The sequence below is a fragment of the Anopheles aquasalis genome, chromosome 2 (genome assembly GCF_943734665.1).
Source record: "Anopheles aquasalis chromosome 2, idAnoAquaMG_Q_19, whole genome shotgun sequence".
Classification (NCBI taxonomy): domain Eukaryota; kingdom Metazoa; phylum Arthropoda; class Insecta; order Diptera; family Culicidae; genus Anopheles; species Anopheles aquasalis.
In genome coordinates, this window is record NC_064877.1 from 8,502,989 (window position 1) to 8,520,000 (window position 17,012).

General features: G+C 47.0%; 7 protein-coding genes across 8 annotated transcripts in view; 2 read left to right on the top strand and 5 right to left on the bottom strand.

The window, feature by feature from the left end:
* Positions 1 to 4,691, bottom strand: part of LOC126572860 (heparan-sulfate 6-O-sulfotransferase 2) — a 60,007-nt gene extending 55,316 nt beyond the window's left edge. For both annotated transcript variants that reach the window (XM_050232551.1, XM_050232550.1), the window contains exons 1-2: positions 3,352 to 4,691; positions 271 to 567 (exon numbers count right to left, since the gene is read on the bottom strand). In XM_050232551.1, the coding sequence (XP_050088508.1) occupies positions 271 to 567; positions 3,352 to 3,555 (501 nt within the window). In that variant the 5' untranslated portion in view covers positions 3,556 to 4,691. The remainder of the gene's footprint in view (positions 1 to 270; positions 568 to 3,351) is intronic.
* Positions 4,692 to 5,289: 598 nt separating this feature from the next.
* LOC126572187 (uncharacterized) lies at positions 5,290 to 10,544 on the top strand. The gene is made up of 7 exons (XM_050231295.1): positions 5,290 to 5,830; positions 5,919 to 5,988; positions 6,058 to 6,912; positions 7,252 to 7,280; positions 8,907 to 9,458; positions 9,547 to 9,616; positions 9,686 to 10,544. Exons 1-7 carry the CDS (start codon positions 5,290 to 5,292, stop codon positions 10,542 to 10,544), a joined length of 2,976 nt encoding a protein of 991 aa, XP_050087252.1.
* Positions 6,902 to 8,323, bottom strand: LOC126572861 (protein HGH1 homolog). The gene is made up of 4 exons (XM_050232552.1): positions 8,125 to 8,323; positions 7,896 to 8,065; positions 7,106 to 7,830; positions 6,902 to 7,037 (listed from the first exon to the last, which is right to left on the bottom strand). The coding sequence occupies exons 1-4, from the start codon at positions 8,207 to 8,209 to the stop codon at positions 6,938 to 6,940; spliced, it is 1,080 nt and encodes a 359-aa protein (XP_050088509.1). The 5' UTR covers positions 8,210 to 8,323; the 3' UTR covers positions 6,902 to 6,937.
* On the bottom strand, positions 10,530 to 11,951 carry LOC126572862 (protein HGH1 homolog). Its single transcript, XM_050232555.1, has 4 exons — positions 11,753 to 11,951; positions 11,524 to 11,693; positions 10,734 to 11,458; positions 10,530 to 10,665 (listed from the first exon to the last, which is right to left on the bottom strand). Exons 1-4 carry the CDS (start codon positions 11,835 to 11,837, stop codon positions 10,566 to 10,568), a joined length of 1,080 nt encoding a protein of 359 aa, XP_050088512.1. The 5' UTR covers positions 11,838 to 11,951; the 3' UTR covers positions 10,530 to 10,565.
* A 594-nt stretch (positions 11,952 to 12,545) lies between these two features.
* On the top strand, positions 12,546 to 14,172 carry LOC126572859 (cytochrome P450 4g15-like). The gene is made up of 3 exons (XM_050232549.1): positions 12,546 to 13,086; positions 13,175 to 13,244; positions 13,314 to 14,172. Exons 1-3 carry the CDS (start codon positions 12,546 to 12,548, stop codon positions 14,170 to 14,172), a joined length of 1,470 nt encoding a protein of 489 aa, XP_050088506.1.
* A 499-nt stretch (positions 14,173 to 14,671) lies between these two features.
* On the bottom strand, positions 14,672 to 16,177 carry LOC126569274 (transmembrane protein 68-like). Its single transcript, XM_050226243.1, has 5 exons — positions 16,060 to 16,177; positions 15,835 to 15,967; positions 15,669 to 15,766; positions 15,233 to 15,594; positions 14,672 to 15,161 (listed from the first exon to the last, which is right to left on the bottom strand). Exons 1-5 carry the CDS (start codon positions 16,064 to 16,066, stop codon positions 14,847 to 14,849), a joined length of 915 nt encoding a protein of 304 aa, XP_050082200.1. The 5' UTR covers positions 16,067 to 16,177; the 3' UTR covers positions 14,672 to 14,846.
* Positions 16,178 to 16,804: 627 nt separating this feature from the next.
* Positions 16,805 to 17,012, bottom strand: part of LOC126571063 (transmembrane protein 68-like) — a 2,267-nt gene continuing 2,059 nt past the window's right edge. Inside the window, exon 6 of the mRNA XM_050229298.1 lies at positions 16,805 to 17,012. This exon is cut by the window's right edge and continues 361 nt beyond it. The gene's annotated coding sequence lies outside the window, so the exon portion shown is untranslated.

Here is a 17,012-nt window from a genome sequence, read left to right on the forward strand (position 1 = left end):
GGCAAACAAAAAAGGAAACCCTTTTTGAAGCAACGACAAGAAGATAAGAAACACAGAGCCCGTCACAGGATCGCTGACGGAAAGGAAAAGTATTGCGCATTGTTTCGACGAAGAGATGTAAGAGGTGTAACAGAGGCGCTTTCATCCCCAAAAATGGTGCCTTGTGAGACAACGAAAAAACATTGCAAAACAAAGCTGAGGTTGGGAAACAAGAAGATAATAGATAGGATAATAGCATCTCGTGATGATACTCGAGCGGTGATACCTTACCTTGAGATCCAGATCGCGCACCAAGTGCTTGCCGAAGGAGGTGCCGCCAGTTTTCTGGATGTGCAGAAACACCATCACATCGTGCGCGTTCATGTCGAACTGGAAATCATCGTTCAGGACCTCCTCGTAGCTTAGCCCAGGATTAGCCAGCAGGTTCTGCTGCACCGGTTTGCCAAGATTGTCGTGCTCGTAGCCACCGGTTCCGCCGGCCGATGCCACCACCAGGTTGCCGCTACTGCTCAGGCCCGCCGCCGCCGCCGCCCCCGACGTAACGTCCCGCCGTGACAGGGCACACACCTGTAAATCGTGGGAAACAGAGATAATCGGGTTAGAACCGGGTCTAACGACCAAACATTGACCCAAGGCAAGTTCTTCATCGTATCGCGTAATCTCGCGCCTGCCGCGCCACGACCTGCGTCGTGGTGCGGGATATTGTTTGCCGTCTAATTGAGCGAACTCCGGGGTCTTCCGGTTCTGTCCGGCTCAACGCGTTCCATCACCTTTCCGAACGGCGGTCGTTGGCTGATAAGGAGTGAAAGGAACGATGCAGGTGGCATTCTTCATCTCGCGATTTGTAGACGCAACGCAGATTATCAGGTCACATACGATGTTTGATAATCCTAATCCCGAAGAGACCTTGTCGTTCGACAGTAGCGCAGCAAAAGGTTATCATCATTCATTTCTTTTTTTTTTTGCAAACAAGAGGAGGAATTCCTCGTCCAATCCGTGAAGGCTAGCCAAATGATAATCAATCAACCGTGCACGGCGGCCGAGTGGGCCCCGACTCTCCGGGCTCGCTCTCGCCGTTGGAAACGGAAACTCGAATGTTATCTCGAATGTTTTCCGTTTTTAATTTACGTTCCCCGATTTGCCAGTCGCAGTTTCCGTTTGCGGATTCGTCGTGCATCAGTGCCAAACATGTGGAAAATAGATTATTAGACGGTTATTAGGTTGATGTTTCGGTGTTTCGCTCGGTCCCAGACGCTCGAGACAGATAAGAAGCACGCAAATTCAAGTGCCGGACACACGTACAGATGGTTGGCTGCCGTAAAGACTTGAAGATTCTTCTTTTCCACCAGCCGCAGGCAACAGATGCCCAGAAGAGCTACGATTCCATTCACAGGCTAGTCTAGGTATGGCCTTCTTTGCATGCCAAATCACCACTCCACAAATCCGTCGGCCGAGTCCGCCGTCTTTGCCAAACCAATCCGCACCGGGACCATCCATGGGAGCCGGGCGCTAGCAACACGTCCCCGGGAACAAGTGACAAGAGAGCAGTTTCGTAAAAGTATAGCAACGGAATATTAATCAGTCCCTCCCCGGATGGCATCGGTTCGGCTCGACTTCAAAGTCTCAAGCGGAACTCTCGGTTGGCGCCGTCCTCGGTGGTGCTCGGAGTGATCGACGAACCCCCCGCCCCTCTCCCCCAAGGATCATTCAAAGGGACCGCTCAGTAGCATACGTTAATGTGAAATCGTGGCAAGTGTCGTAAAAAGTTTATCGAAAATTAAAATGGATAGTTGGACGGGGAGGGGACAGATCTTCCCTGGGAACTGTCGCGACACAACATTAGGACGGTATGATCAAGGGAAGGGGTTCTAGGGGGTTCTCACACGATGTACGAAATGATGATTGATATGGGCACATCAGCGCCAACAGCAGACCACCACTTGGGTCTTGTTGGGAGCGACCAACCAACGGCACCACACGGAACATGTGTTGCGATTGTTGGCTTCGTGATGGTTTTATGAGACATTTCACCACATTCACCGCCCCGCTTCTTCCCGCTCATCTGTGGCGGCTGCCTTCCATCACTCGGAAAGATGGTGCTGCTAATGGCGTGGGAATCAGTCGCCCAACTGGCGACCGGACAAAGAAATGAGATCACAATCCTTCGATCCTTCTCTTCTTTCTCAGTGGGGCCCCTCTGAGATGCGCCAGTTGCTGCTGATGGCAGCTTGGCATGATTGAATGGCCTTCGTCCCTCCATTCCGACTCCACAAAAGGATGGATGAGGCTCCGTTTCGTTGGCCGGGGAAGAATTAGGCAAGCGAGCGACCACCGTGCTGTGGTCTACCCGACCATGTGGTTACCGCGCATCGCACGTCAAAATGCCCTTGAGTGAACCCGAAGAAAACAACAGATTTCCGACCAAAAGCAAAGGCAACCCCGGAATGTCCTTGGAACCTCAAGGAAGCGGACGTTGCGCGGTTGCTTTTCCCCTTTTGCTCGTTGGCGCAAAATCAAAGCAACCATCAATCTAGCATCTTTGGCAGGGCCTACTACTACCACTGTTACTGCTGTTACTACTTCAGAGAGATCGCTCATTACATCGCGGCTGAAGCGCGGAAGAAGCTACAGAAACAGAAAATGGCGTTTTTTGGTGTGGGGGCCTGAAAACGGATGTTGGCCATTTTTCCTTCCACCACATCAACCACGCGCAATCGGTCGTTTCGGTTTCGGACCGCAGAAGCCCGTAACCGCATCAAACCAACCGGGCACCGGGTACTGGGCCCGGTCAAGAAGTCGGTCCAACACATCTTGAACTTCGCAAATGGTCGTGGCCAGAACTTTCAGAAGGATGGTCTGGTAGGATGGTCGCAGTGCGTGCGGTTTTACTTCAAATCGACGCCTCGCCGTCGCTCCACAACCACCAGAGCGCAATCAAAAGAGCCAATTGAGAACGTAATTCCGCTTTTCTGTAGCGCATCATTCCGGAGAAAAGTTTCTCAATTTCCCAGTGATTGTGGGGGCCGTCAGTGAGCTCATTTGTGCCAAGATGGACCTACCTCGATATGCCGGACGCGCTTGATTGTTTCCCCCACCGCACACGGGGATTACAAATTCAAATTTTAATTCCGGCGCACCACCCGAACAAAGCAACCCGATGTGCGGTGGTGCAATGTCAGCGCTGGCTGTTGCTGGATAGCTCGTCATCGCGAAGGAAATCAGGTCAGGGAGCATTTAGTGGCATCAGATGCGAGCTGATAAGAATCGTTCACACCGATAAGACAGTCGGGAATTCCTTGAGTTTGAGCTGCGATAAGGTGGCCGCGTAGTAGCAGCAACAACAGCACCTACCTGATCCGGACAGAAGTAACCAAATCCGATGATGCCGGCGATGGTGAGAAACAGGCAGACGATGGCGATCGGTCGGAGCCGCCGGCGGGGCTCCATCTTCTTGATTTCGTACACTCCACTGGACAGCAGCAATGTCAGATCACTATCTACCTTCACGGAAATGCTCTTTTTCATATCCAACGAAGGGATCATTACCTTCTTCATTTGCGCGGCGGTTTTTTTTTTCGCTTATTTTTGGCGGACGTTTCTCCTATGCCCTCCCCACCCCGATACCGATCAGCTGGCACCGGGCCAACAAAGCGCACTTCGTCACAGAAACACACACGGTCTCCTCCCTTATTAACACTTTCACTTTTCACGCACGCAATCGCACCGCGGACACGGATTGACCGACCCGCCAAGGAACGCGCGCGCGTTCGCAGGAACGTTAAAATTACTTAACTCTACAACAGCGGGCATGCACGCACGAAGCACCCCGGCACAGGTTTCACGGCCGCACCGCAGCGATTATGTCAACGACGACGTTACTGTGCGTTCTGTTCATTTCACTTTCCTTCGGTTTTTTCGGTCGGTTTGCTTTGATGCGCACCGCACGCTACTACGATGGATGCGACCCGTTGTTGCGGGTACGGATGAACCATCGATGGATTGTCGGTCCACCGGCCCAGGAAGAACGGAAATGGACAGCCTAAGGGAGTGCGGGTGCGGAATTCGTGTCTCACGTACCACCACCGTCGGTCGAATCCATCGTAACACACAGCCAAGAGGGGGAGTAGTGTTGGGTGATTCAATCGATGATTCTGCTCCGGCCGTTCTTTGCGTCAGGCCGTTTTGTGTTTACGTTTTCGTTATGAAATCGATTTTATGTTGGCGCTGCTACTGCTGGTGATGACGATTGATGATGTGGTTTTTTTTGGGGTCGACCAACCCTATCGTCGTCTGGAGTCCGCGGTGTCTTCTTCCGAAACGAGCCCCCTTCACCAGGAGCAGCCTTCTGCGAATCAAAGAACACAAACAAACGCACACACCCGCACGCACTGGGCGCTCGCCGTTGACCTTCGGATTTCGGGATGCTAGGATCGTAGTTCTGCGTAGACGCAGCAGGCCAGCAAGGACAACAACACGACCCGAGGACGGCGCTTTGTTTTGCTTTGGAATCCGGCACGGATGGGTACGCAAGCGCGCACGCACGCACTCACGCACGGCAAACTCCAGCGAGGACAACGACCACGACGACGACGACGACGACAAGGATACGGGATAACGTTCTATTTCGAGCGACTTCCGTTCGGCCAAACCAAACTCGGACCAAGCGCCACTTCCATGTCCTTTGCTGTCAAACACTTTTTACGGAATGAGCGAGTGAGCGAGCTTCGCAAAGTGAGTGAGATGGCCGAGTCTGCGCGTTGTTGTGTTGTTGTCAAAACTGGTGTGTGCGAGACAAAGAGAGCAGGCTGCGCGAAAGAGACGCGTGCTTTGACAGCGCCTGAGTTGTCAAAAGAACTTTTAAAAAATCAGTTAATTGGATTTTATGTTCAACACAGCATGGAACTGTGGAAATTAATTACTTCCTGTTGGAAAAGCCAATTCAACTACCACGTGATGAGCTATCGTTCTGTGGAAAACCCCCAAAGGGAATAGCAGATAGATTTGTGATGGACATGATAATCAACGAAGATTGCGTTTCGGTTAACCACCGCAAAAGTCGTCACGTGATAACGAGCATAATCCGGCATAGTATTGAATCAGTTTCCTTCTCCGCGAAAGTAATTAGCCCACCCCTAATCGGCACTTAAACAAATGCAACGCAATGATGCGACAATTACACCGCAGCCATTGTTTCGCTGGCCTAATTGCTGTCGTTGGTAATGTGCAACGTTGGGTCAGGCAAGAAATGCAAAATAAAAACTCAAATCGTTCGCTCAAACGTCGCTCAAAATGATTCATACGATCATGCAGTGTCTACTGTTTTTGTTCACGACCTACTGTTACCGCGCTTGGCGCAATCGGCGCACATGGCAGTTGTTGGAGCAGATACCAGGCCCAGCGACCGTTCCTTTGATTGGTTCGATGTACATCCTGCCTGGTACAGATACTTCTTTGTACTTTCGGCTGCTACAAGAACTGTCCACTACCTACGGATCGCTCTATCGTATTTGGCTCGGTCCGAAACCGGTGGTCATCGTAACCAGTGCTGAACACGCGCGGACTATTCTTTCTTCAGCTGCCACAATGGAAAAGGCAAGCATATACCGGTTCATACCGTTGCATGGCATCTTCTCCCTACCGGTGCAACAATGGCGCTTGCACCGGAAGTTGATCCAGCCCAGCTTCAAATTGTCCATCTTGCAAAGTTTCATGCCACTGTTTGAACAGAAGGCAAACTTAATGGTTCGCAATCTGGCTACAAAAGAGGACAAGCCTGAAGCATTCGATATTTACCGTTTCATGGCGCGTTGCACTCTGGATATGATTTGCGGTAAGTCTTGTTCAGTGATCCAGACTGTTTAGTAGCGATCCAAAGTGTTAGTAAAATGTATTTTGATCTTCTCAATCAATGCAAGCAGCTACTAGCCTCGGAATGGATATGCATTTTCAGGAGATGTCGTCTTGCAGTTACTTGGAGATTTTGGAAGAGTAGGTTCACCAGGACTTCATCGTGCTGGTTCGTCCAACATTTTCTCAACTTCTTCATTCGTTCTTCAGGCTATTTGAGCTCGTTACAGTCCGCGCGGTCAACGTCTTCCTCCATGCCGATTGGCTCTACCGCTGGACGCCCGTGTACACGGCAGAGACGAAGGCATTGAAAGAGTTTCGTCGTCCAGCGAGCGAAATCTTAACAGAGAAATCCTCTGACGAAGGACACGATGACATCGAGGAACCGCAGCGACCATCTTTCAAAAGCTTGTTGGAGCAGCTGTACCGTACGATGAGAAAGGATGGAGATGCGGATCTGGAAGCGATCGAAAATGAAGTCAATACTATGATCTTTGCTGGTACCGAAACAAGTGCATCAACAGTGGCCAACACACTCCTTCTGCTCGCCATGCATCCGACCGTACAGGAACAGGTTGTAGCCGAGATTCGACAACATTTTGGAGACGATGTACAGGACATTACTTACGAGATACTCCAAGAGCTCGTTTACCTTGAAATGGTACTAAAGGAGTCGCTTCGATTGCTACCGATCGCTTTGGTCGTTGCGCGCAAAACAACACAAGAACTCGCTCTGGGCAAGCACATGCTGCCAGCGGATATTGATGTTATCATCGACATTTACAACATACACCGAAATCCCACCTACTGGGGAGCAGATGTCGATCAATTCCGTCCAGAACGGTTTAGTGGGAACGATTACAATCGCATGGCGTTTTTGGCTTTCAGTACTGGCTCAAGAAATTGCATCGGTATGCGGTACGCATGGATTTCGATGAAAATAATGCTTATCAAAATCCTGGCTTCCTACCGGCTGGAGACAGACTTGCAGTTGAAAGATTTGAACATGAAAATTGCGCTCACGATGAAAATCACCAATGGACATATGGTCCGATTAAGGCGCTGGTAATTTGCTTTGCATTTTATTGAACTAGTGCTCAGCCTTGTCATCGAGCGTTTCAATTTTTCTTTTTACATCATCCGGAATCTCGAGCTCTTTCAGATTGTCTTCGCCAATTTCCTCTTCCGTCCTGAAATAATAACACAAATGAAAATGCAGCCAGTGTCCGTGTTCAATGTTTCGCCTTACTACACTTACCGAATTAAAATATCAACCACGTTTTCGACCGAGGCTAGAACGGATTTGTCGCCCAGCTCGCTGCACTCGTATTTGTGTAGCTCTCGCAAAATCTCGTATGCACCTCGTTCCCTCAGGTAAACTCTCGCCTTACGGGTTGCACATAGCTGCGCCAACGATTCCACCAACATCTTGCGTATATCCGGATCTTCCTCTCGTTTCTTATCCGGTCCCAAGTATTGCAGTTCCATCGGCAGCTTATCATTTGTCTCATCATCAAATTCCTCGGGTCCGGCCAGCGGTAGCAAAATGAATGGTAGAACATCCATTTCTTCACTCAACAGCCACTCGTGGACAGTAGAATCAAAGCAAACGTTCTTTAGCAAACCAACGGCACCGCCCCGTCTTACGATACTGGACTCATGGTGCACGAAAGGCAAAATTCGACGCAACAATCCAGTCGCTTTGTTACAAAACACCTTTCGACCAACCGCACACTGTGAAATATTGCTAAACAATGGTCCCAGATAATTGAGATGTCCCTTTTGTTTGTTGTAATTCACTCGTGTGAAGAATGTCGTTAATTTTTCAACAGAAAACTCGATCGCCAGAAGCTCTTTTACCACCGTTTCAACCAACGAATCCGGACGGGACACATTACACAGTACCATACACCAGGGATCAGCTAGCTTAGAATTCTCGTCCAGTATCGCCCGGTAAGCTGTTGGCACCAATCTTGACGATAGCTGAAGAAGGAGTTATATTACATCAATTAACAGCTTGAGAGTAATGTGGTGTCGGAAGAATCTACCTTATCTACGATCACTTGAGCACCTTTCTCTTCAGCGCTAATGTTTACAAAGCAGAGGACAGCATCTTTAGCGATGGTCTCTGATTCATCATCCGCCAGATCAAGCACGTTGCTGAGAATGGCCTCTTGTTGGAGAAGCAATTTGATGCCATCTACAGACCCGGTGAGTCCTGTGAAACATTGAACGGTTAATAAGAACGGCAAACAACATAAAAACGGTCTGGCTTACCTAGAACAACCGAAAGGGCCACCGCCTTCAAATCCAAGCGTGCGGTTTTCGACAGGAATGGCGCAATTTCTTCTAATTCACTCATTGTGTTGGATGTAAGTGTCCTTAGGAAATGTGCATAACTTTACACGGGGTATTCTGTTTTCAAAGAAAAGGACAATTCTCGAATGCTGTTTGTTGCGAACTTTGTTTTGAACAAGTCCACGTGCGCCAGCGAAACTGTCAACATAAAAAATGCGACCCATACAGCACTACAGCGAGTTTGAATTCTTTGCGCGCAATAATAAATCAGTTACACGTGTTCCAACAACGTTTCACTTTGTAATAACGCTAAAACTTTACTAGATCTTTTTGGCACCACGTTAAGCAAGCGTTGAGCCTTTTATTTGCTTTATTTTACGCCAGTATTATGATCACCAAACATGCTATCTAACTACGCCGCTTGCAGAGATGTTTGCTGATAAAGCATTTCGAATGTTCTTATTTTTTAACACTTTAATTTTTACAATTACAGCAAGGCAATGACTATTTCCGAGAATTGCAGAAAACTTTAAAAAAATGGAGTTTAAAAAAAACCACCACCCCCTACCGAATAAAGTTTCGACCTTGTCCTTCTAAGCAAAGCATAATTAAGAGAAGGGCTCCAAAAGAGGGGGTTGTACCTTTGCCGGAAACCCCAAATAAAAACATTTGGATGCCACTTCTTCGTCGAAAGCGGAACGGATAGCAGTGTTTAAGTTGTTAAGCCTTTACTTGTTGTACAGTGCAAAATACCTTGTGAGTGCTGTTGAAAATGATTCACACGATCGTGCAGTGTCTACTGTTTTTGTTCATCATTTATTGCTACCGCTTTTGGCGCAATCGGCGCACCTGGCAGTTGTTAGGCCAGTTACCCGGGCCACCGACAGTTCCTTTGATTGGTTCGATGTACATCCTGCCTGGTACAGATACTTCTTTGTACTTTCGGCTGCTACAAGAACTGTCCACTACCCACGGATCGCTCTATCGTATTTGGCTCGGTCCGAAACCGGTGGTCATCGTAACCAGTGCTGAACATGCGCGCACCATTCTTTCTTCAGCTGCCACAATGGCAAAGGCAAGCATATACCGGTTCATACCGTTGCATGGCATCTTCTCCTTACCGGTGCAACAATGGCGCTTGCACCGGAAGTTGATCCAGCCCAGCTTCAAATTGTCCATCTTGCAAAGTTTCGTGCCACTGTTTGAACAGAAGGCAAACCTAATGGTTCGCAATCTGGCTACAAAAGAGGGCAAGCCTGAAGCATTCGATATCTACCGTTTCATGGCGCGTTGCACTCTGGATATGATTTGCGGTAAGTCTTGTTCAGTGATCCAGACTGTTTAGTAGCGATCCAAAGTGTTAGTAAAATGTATTTTGATCTTCTCAATCAATGCAAGCAGCTACTAGCCTCGGAATGGATATGCATTTTCAGGAGATGTCGTCTTGCAGTTACTTGGAGATTTTGGAAGAGTAGGTTCACCAGGACTTCATCGTGCTGGTTCGTCCAACATTTTCTCAACTTCTTCATTCGTTCTTCAGGCTATTTGAGCTCGTTACAGTCCGCGCGGTCAATGTCTTCCTCCATGCCGATTGGCTCTACCGCTGGACGCCTGTGTATACGGCAGAGACGAAGGCATTGAAAGAGTTTCGTCGTCCAGCGAGCGAAATCTTAACAGAGAAATCCTCTGACGAAGGACACGATAACATCGAGGAACCGCAGCGATCATCTTTCAAAAGCTTGTTGGAGCAGCTGTACCGTACGATGAGAAAGAATGGAAATGCGGATCTGGAAGCGATCGAAAATGAAGTCAATACTATGATCTTTGCTGGTACCGAAACAAGTGCATCAACCGTGGCCAACACACTTCTTCTACTCGCCATGCATCCTTCCATACAGGAACAGGTTGTAGCCGAGATTCGACAACATTTTGGAGACGATGTAGTGGACATTACTTACGAGACACTCCAAGAGCTCGTTTACCTTGAAATGGTACTAAAGGAGTCGCTTCGATTACTACCGATCGCGTTGGTCGTTGCGCGCAAAACAACACAAGAACTCGCTCTGGGCAAGCACATGCTGCCAGCGGATATTGATGTTATCATCGACATTTACAACATACACCGAAATCCCACCTACTGGGGAGCAGATGTCGATCAATTCCGTCCAGAACGGTTTAGTGGGAACGATTACAATCGCATGGCGTTTTTGGCTTTCAGTACTGGCTCAAGAAATTGCATCGGTATGCGGTACGCCTGGATTTCGATGAAAATAATGCTTATCAAAATTCTGGCTGCCTACCGGCTGGAGACAGACTTGCAGTTGAAAGATTTGAACATGAAAATTGCGCTCACGATGAAAATCACCAATGGACATATGGTCCGATTAAGGCGCTGGTAATTTGCTTTGCATTTTATTGAACTAGTGCTCAGCCTTGTCATCGAGCGTTTCAATTTTTCTTTTTACATCATCCGGAATCTCGAGCTCTTTCAGATTGTCTTCGCCAATTTCCTCTTCCGTCCTGAAATAATAACACAAATGAAAATGCAGCCAGTGTCCGTGTTCAATGTTTCGCCTTACTACACTTACCGAATTAAAATATCAACCACGTTTTCGACCGAGGCTAGAACGGATTTGTCGCCCAGCTCGCTGCACTCGTATTTGTGTAGCTCTCGCAAAATCTCGTATGCACCTCGTTCCCTCAGGTAAACTCTCGCCTTACGGGTTGCACATAGCTGCGCCAACGATTCCACCAACATCTTGCGTATATCCGGATCTTCCTCTCGTTTCTTATCCGGTCCCAAGTATTGCAGTTCCATCGGCAGCTTATCATTTGTCTCATCATCAAATTCCTCGGGTCCGGCCAGCGGTAGCAAAATGAATGGTAGAACATCCATTTCTTCACTCAACAGCCACTCGTGGACAGTAGAATCAAAGCAAACGTTCTTTAGCAAACCAACGGCACCGCCCCGTCTTACGATACTGGACTCATGGTGCACGAAAGGCAAAATTCGACGCAACAATCCAGTCGCTTTGTTACAAAACACCTTTCGACCAACCGCACACTGTGAAATATTGCTAAACAATGGTCCCAGATAATTGAGATGTCCCTTTTGTTTGTTGTAATTCACTCGTGTGAAGAATGTCGTTAATTTTTCAACAGAAAACTCGATCGCCAGAAGCTCTTTTACCACCGTTTCAACCAACGAATCCGGACGGGACACATTACACAGTACCATACACCAGGGATCAGCTAGCTTAGAATTCTCGTCCAGTATCGCCCGGTAAGCTGTTGGCACCAATCTTGACGATAGCTGAAGAAGGAGTTATATTACATCAATTAACAGCTTGAGAGTAATGTGGTGTCGGAAGAATCTACCTTATCTACGATCACTTGAGCACCTTTCTCTTCAGCGCTAATGTTTACAAAGCAGAGGACAGCATCTTTAGCGATGGTCTCTGATTCATCATCCGCCAGATCAAGCACGTTGCTGAGAATGGCCTCTTGTTGGAGAAGCAATTTGATGCCATCTACAGACCCGGTGAGTCCTGTGAAACATTGAACGGTTAATAAGAACGGCAAACAACATAAAAACGGTCTGGCTTACCTAGAACAACCGAAAGGGCCACCGCCTTCAAATCCAAGCGTGCGGTTTTCGACAGGAATGGCGCAATTTCTTCTAATTCACTCATTGTGTTGGATGTAAGTGTCCTTAGGAAATGTGCATAACTTTACACGGGGTATTCTGTTTTCAAAGAAAAGGACAATTCTCGAATGCTGTTTGTTGCGAACTTTGTTTTGAACAAGTCCACGTGCGCCAGCGAAACTGTCAACATAAAAAATGCGACCCATACAGCACTACAGCGAGTTTGAATTCTTTGCGCGCAATAATAAATCAGTTACACGTGTTCCAACAACGTTTCACTTTGTAATAACGCTAAAACTTTACTAGATCTTTTTGGCACCACGTTAAGCAAGCGTTGAGCCTTTTATTTGCTTTATTTTACGCCAGTATTATGATCACCAAACATGCTATCTAACTACGCCGCTTGCAGAGATGTATGCTGATAAAGCATTTCGAATGTTCTTATTTTTTAACACTTTAATTTTTACAATTACAGCAAGGCAATGACTATTTCCGAGAATTGCAGAAAACTTTAAAAAAATGGAGTTTAAAAAAAACCACCACCCCCTACCGAATAAAGTTTCGACCTTGTCCTTCTAAGCAAAGCATAATTAAGAGAAGGGCTCCAAAAGAGGGGGTTGTACCTTTGCCGGAAACCCCAAATAAAAACATTTGGATGCCACTTCTTCGTCGAAAGCGGAACGGATAGCAGTGTTTAAGTTGTTAAGCCTTTACTTGTTGTACAGTGCAAAATACCTTGTGAGTGCTGTTGAAAATGATTCACACGATCGTGCAGTGTCTACTGTTTTTGTTCATCATTTATTGCTACCGCTTTTGGCGCAATCGGCGCACCTGGCAGTTGTTAGGCCAGTTACCCGGGCCACCGACAGTTCCTTTGATTGGTTCGATGTACATCCTGCCTGGTACAGATACTTCTTTGTACTTTCGGCTGCTACAAGAACTGTCCACTACCCACGGATCGCTCTATCGTATTTGGCTCGGTCCGAAACCGGTGGTCATCGTAACCAGTGCTGAACATGCGCGCACCATTCTTTCTTCAGCTGCCACAATGGCAAAGGCAAGCATATACCGGTTCATACCGTTGCATGGCATCTTCTCCTTACCGGTGCAACAATGGCGCTTGCACCGGAAGTTGATCCAGCCCAGCTTCAAATTGTCCATCTTGCAAAGTTTCGTGCCACTGTTTGAACAGAAGGCAAACCTAATGGTTCGCAATCTGGCTACAAAAGAGGGCAAGCCTGAAGCATTCGATATCTACCGTTTCATGGCGCGTTGCACTCTGGATATGATTTGCGGTAAGTCTTGTTCAGTGATCCAGACTGTTTAGTAGCGATCCAAAGTGTTAGTAAAATGTATTTTGATCTTCTCAATCAATGCAAGCAGCTACTAGCCTCGGAATGGATATGCATTTTCAGGAGATGTCGTCTTGCAGTTACTTGGAGATTTTGGAAGAGTAGGTTCACCAGGACTTCATCGTGCTGGTTCGTCCAACATTTTCTCAACTTCTTCATTCGTTCTTCAGGCTATTTGAGCTCGTTACAGTCCGCGCGGTCAATGTCTTCCTCCATGCCGATTGGCTCTACCGCTGGACGCCTGTGTATACGGCAGAGACGAAGGCATTGAAAGAGTTTCGTCGTCCAGCGAGCGAAATCTTAACAGAGAAATCCTCTGACGAAGGACACGATAACATCGAGGAACCGCAGCGATCATCTTTCAAAAGCTTGTTGGAGCAGCTGTACCGTACGATGAGAAAGAATGGAAATGCGGATCTGGAAGCGATCGAAAATGAAGTCAATACTATGATCTTTGCTGGTACCGAAACAAGTGCATCAACCGTGGCCAACACACTTCTTCTACTCGCCATGCATCCTTCCATACAGGAACAGGTTGTAGCCGAGATTCGACAACATTTTGGAGACGATGTAGTGGACATTACTTACGAGACACTCCAAGAGCTCGTTTACCTTGAAATGGTACTAAAGGAGTCGCTTCGATTACTACCGATCGCGTTGGTCGTTGCGCGCAAAACAACACAAGAACTCGCTCTGGGCAAGCACATGCTGCCAGCGGATATTGATGTTATCATCGACATTTACAACATACACCGAAATCCCACCTACTGGGGAGCAGATGTCGATCAATTCCGTCCAGAACGGTTTAGTGGGAACGATTACAATCGCATGGCGTTTTTGGCTTTCAGTACTGGCTCAAGAAATTGCATCGGTATGCGGTACGCCTGGATTTCGATGAAAATAATGCTTATCAAAATTCTGGCTGCCTACCGGCTGGAGACAGACTTGCAGTTGAAAGATTTGAACATGAAAATTGCGCTCACGATGAAAATCTCCAATGGACATATGGTCCGATTAAGGCGTAGGTAATTTGCATCTGGCGTTTCGAGTTCGTTCAGATTGTTCTCGCCAATTTCCTCTTCCGTCCTGAAATAGGGACGCAATAAGGAGGTCGTGCTGTATCAAGCGAATCGAAATATTAATTACTGTTTCGACTGAGGACAGAGCTCAAGTCGACATCAGTTCGTAAAGAATCACGTATGTGCACCTATCTCTCACACCATTGCATCTTATATACTTATATTAAGCCGTTTTGCAATATTTTGCAAAAATTTGCCGTGTTCGTATCGTTGAAAATGTTGTGTAACTCCATCACCTGTAAAATGCAACGTTAATAAAGCGTTTCGAAAGTTCATACCTTTTAGATACGACAGTTATCGGAACATTGCATAAATAGCACCATCAATATTACGATTATACCAACCCAATTGTTATTATTAACCATTCTGGTACAATAATAAATGATTTAAACGTTTTTCAACAATGTTTTGCCAAAATAAGCTATATTCTGATCGATAAACATGTTATATAAGACCTTTTATCACGTGTTCTTGCAGCATTATCGTATTAATTATCTGCCAAGGTTAATGCTTGGTAAAGTATTTCGAATATTGATACACTGATTTTCCGTTATCAGAACATCCCTAAGATAACACCTCAAAGATAGCGAAATAACACATCATTATTATATGCACACACATGTTTCAACCCTTGCTTTGGCACTGCACCGATTCGAATCTATCTCCGATCGCCTGCAGTATATCACCCGGTACACGCTGATGCTCTTTGATGAGCCTTCCGATAGCCAGGGCCACCTTCTCTTGTAGCGCTTCCGGCGACAACGATTCATCATATGGAATGGGATCGCCCAATACCGTTCGTAATTTTACCGGAAAACCTCCGTAGATCGTAAGAATAGGCACCTTCAGCACACCGTAAATGCGGACGAACAACCACTTCCCGAACGACATTGTTCGAAAGCATTCTCGAATGTTGACGGTGATCATCGGAATGATTGGCTAAAGAGAGCAAATCATTTAAAAACTGTACCCGTGGTGTACATCACGAATCACAAACGTAAGTAACTTACCACTTTTGCCTCGAGTGCAACGCGGGCGAAACCCGTCCGGTTTTTCCAGAGCACCTCGTAACCACTATCGCCGAATTGTGCCTCATAAACTCCTCCGGGGGCGATCGAAAGTAGCTCTCCAGCGCGCAACGTTTCCACGCAGGATTGCACCGAACCGGCAGTTACCTTCATGACACGCGAAACTAGCCGCCAGCCAGGTATCTTATCTAGAAAACGGTCCCCAACGGTGTGGATGAGCCGGTTGCGCCTCAGCATCGTCTCTGCCGTCAGGTAGTACATGTCGATCGGTAGCGCGCCATGATAGTAGATGATCAATGCAGAACCGTTTTGAGGAAGATGCTCAAGTCCCGTCACTTCATATCCTGGAAAAGAAAAAAATACCAGAACTGTGATTGAGTTTGGGTTTACAATTAATTAAGATACATTTGATACAGACCGTGACACAGTTTACTGTGAAGGTTCCAAATGGTAGCCATCAGTCGGCGAGCGGAGTTCCAAAACTCATCGTCACTGCATTGCGATGGCCACCGTGCACTGAGGATGCGAAGAAGACAATCTGTATTGCACGCCAGGTGGTCTATCGATTAATTTCGCACACTTACCGGTACCAATTGCATAGATGCAAGTACGGAACGGACGATAAAATCAATAGCACGTACAACCAGGGCAGTATGAATACTATCGCCAGCGGTAGCGATAAATTATGCATCCAGCCAAACCAGCTTGCTGTTGTATCTGTTAATAAAAACCGAATAAATTTTAAACCAATATTTAATAAATCCTTTTCTGTTTCGTACACTTTACAAAACACCAGCTGGAACACTCACCATTCATCACTGTGCAACCGGAGAGACACTGCACGTTTGAATGTGAATCTGCGGCGTGGTTGAATGGATGCGTTTTTCACGACCTACGGTCACACGTAAATTATCCGGTAGGCTGCAGTCGCAGTGTAGTGTTATGTAAAAAAAAAACAGCGAGACCCGCCAGAAGACCTCCGTTGGCATGCGCCTCAGCGTCTGCATTGAAATGTACCGCAACAACAGACGGGCGGAGTCGGTGCTACCGATTTGCGGATTGTCGGTCAGATAATCTAACGGTTTTCACTCTTATCGGCAACGTTTCTTGGCGCTCTTTCGTATAAGCTGCCCTACTTAATGCTATCTTCGCCCGCCGCGACCCGCTGCGATGAACTTCGAATTTTTTGTTCTTTTTTTCCTTTTATGTTTCCCACCCTACTGACTTGATGATGCGTCGCTCGCCGAAAATCGATAATTTGCACTTTAAAGGCCTGCACCTGTTGAGCGTGGCGTCGTTGCTGTCTTCCTACCGAGCACTGAATGATGACGGCGCCGGTGGCGCGACATCTGTGTAATCTGTGGCGTAGGTATAGGTCTCCGAGAACAGTAACCAAGATTAACGAGCCGAGCGGTGCGTTAATTTAATTTAATTCGATTTCGCTACGCACGTTTTGGGATTCAGCTGTTTCACGCTCGTGCACGTTGGTGGAACACTTGAGCGGATTCGGATGTTTGGATTGTGAATACAGTGATCGCTGTGGAAGATGGATGATGTGTTTCACATTTTTCGCATCAATTTATTGCGAAAACGTACAGTCAATTTAATTCCCGCGCCAGTAAGTACAGCTTTGTTACAATCGTAACTCAAACCGATACCGCCCAGTATTGCGATAAATAGTTTGTAAAGCGCATCGTTAACAACATGATTAGTGGGATCGTAAATCATATCTTGAAGCCTAAAATAGTAAAAACCCCGTGAT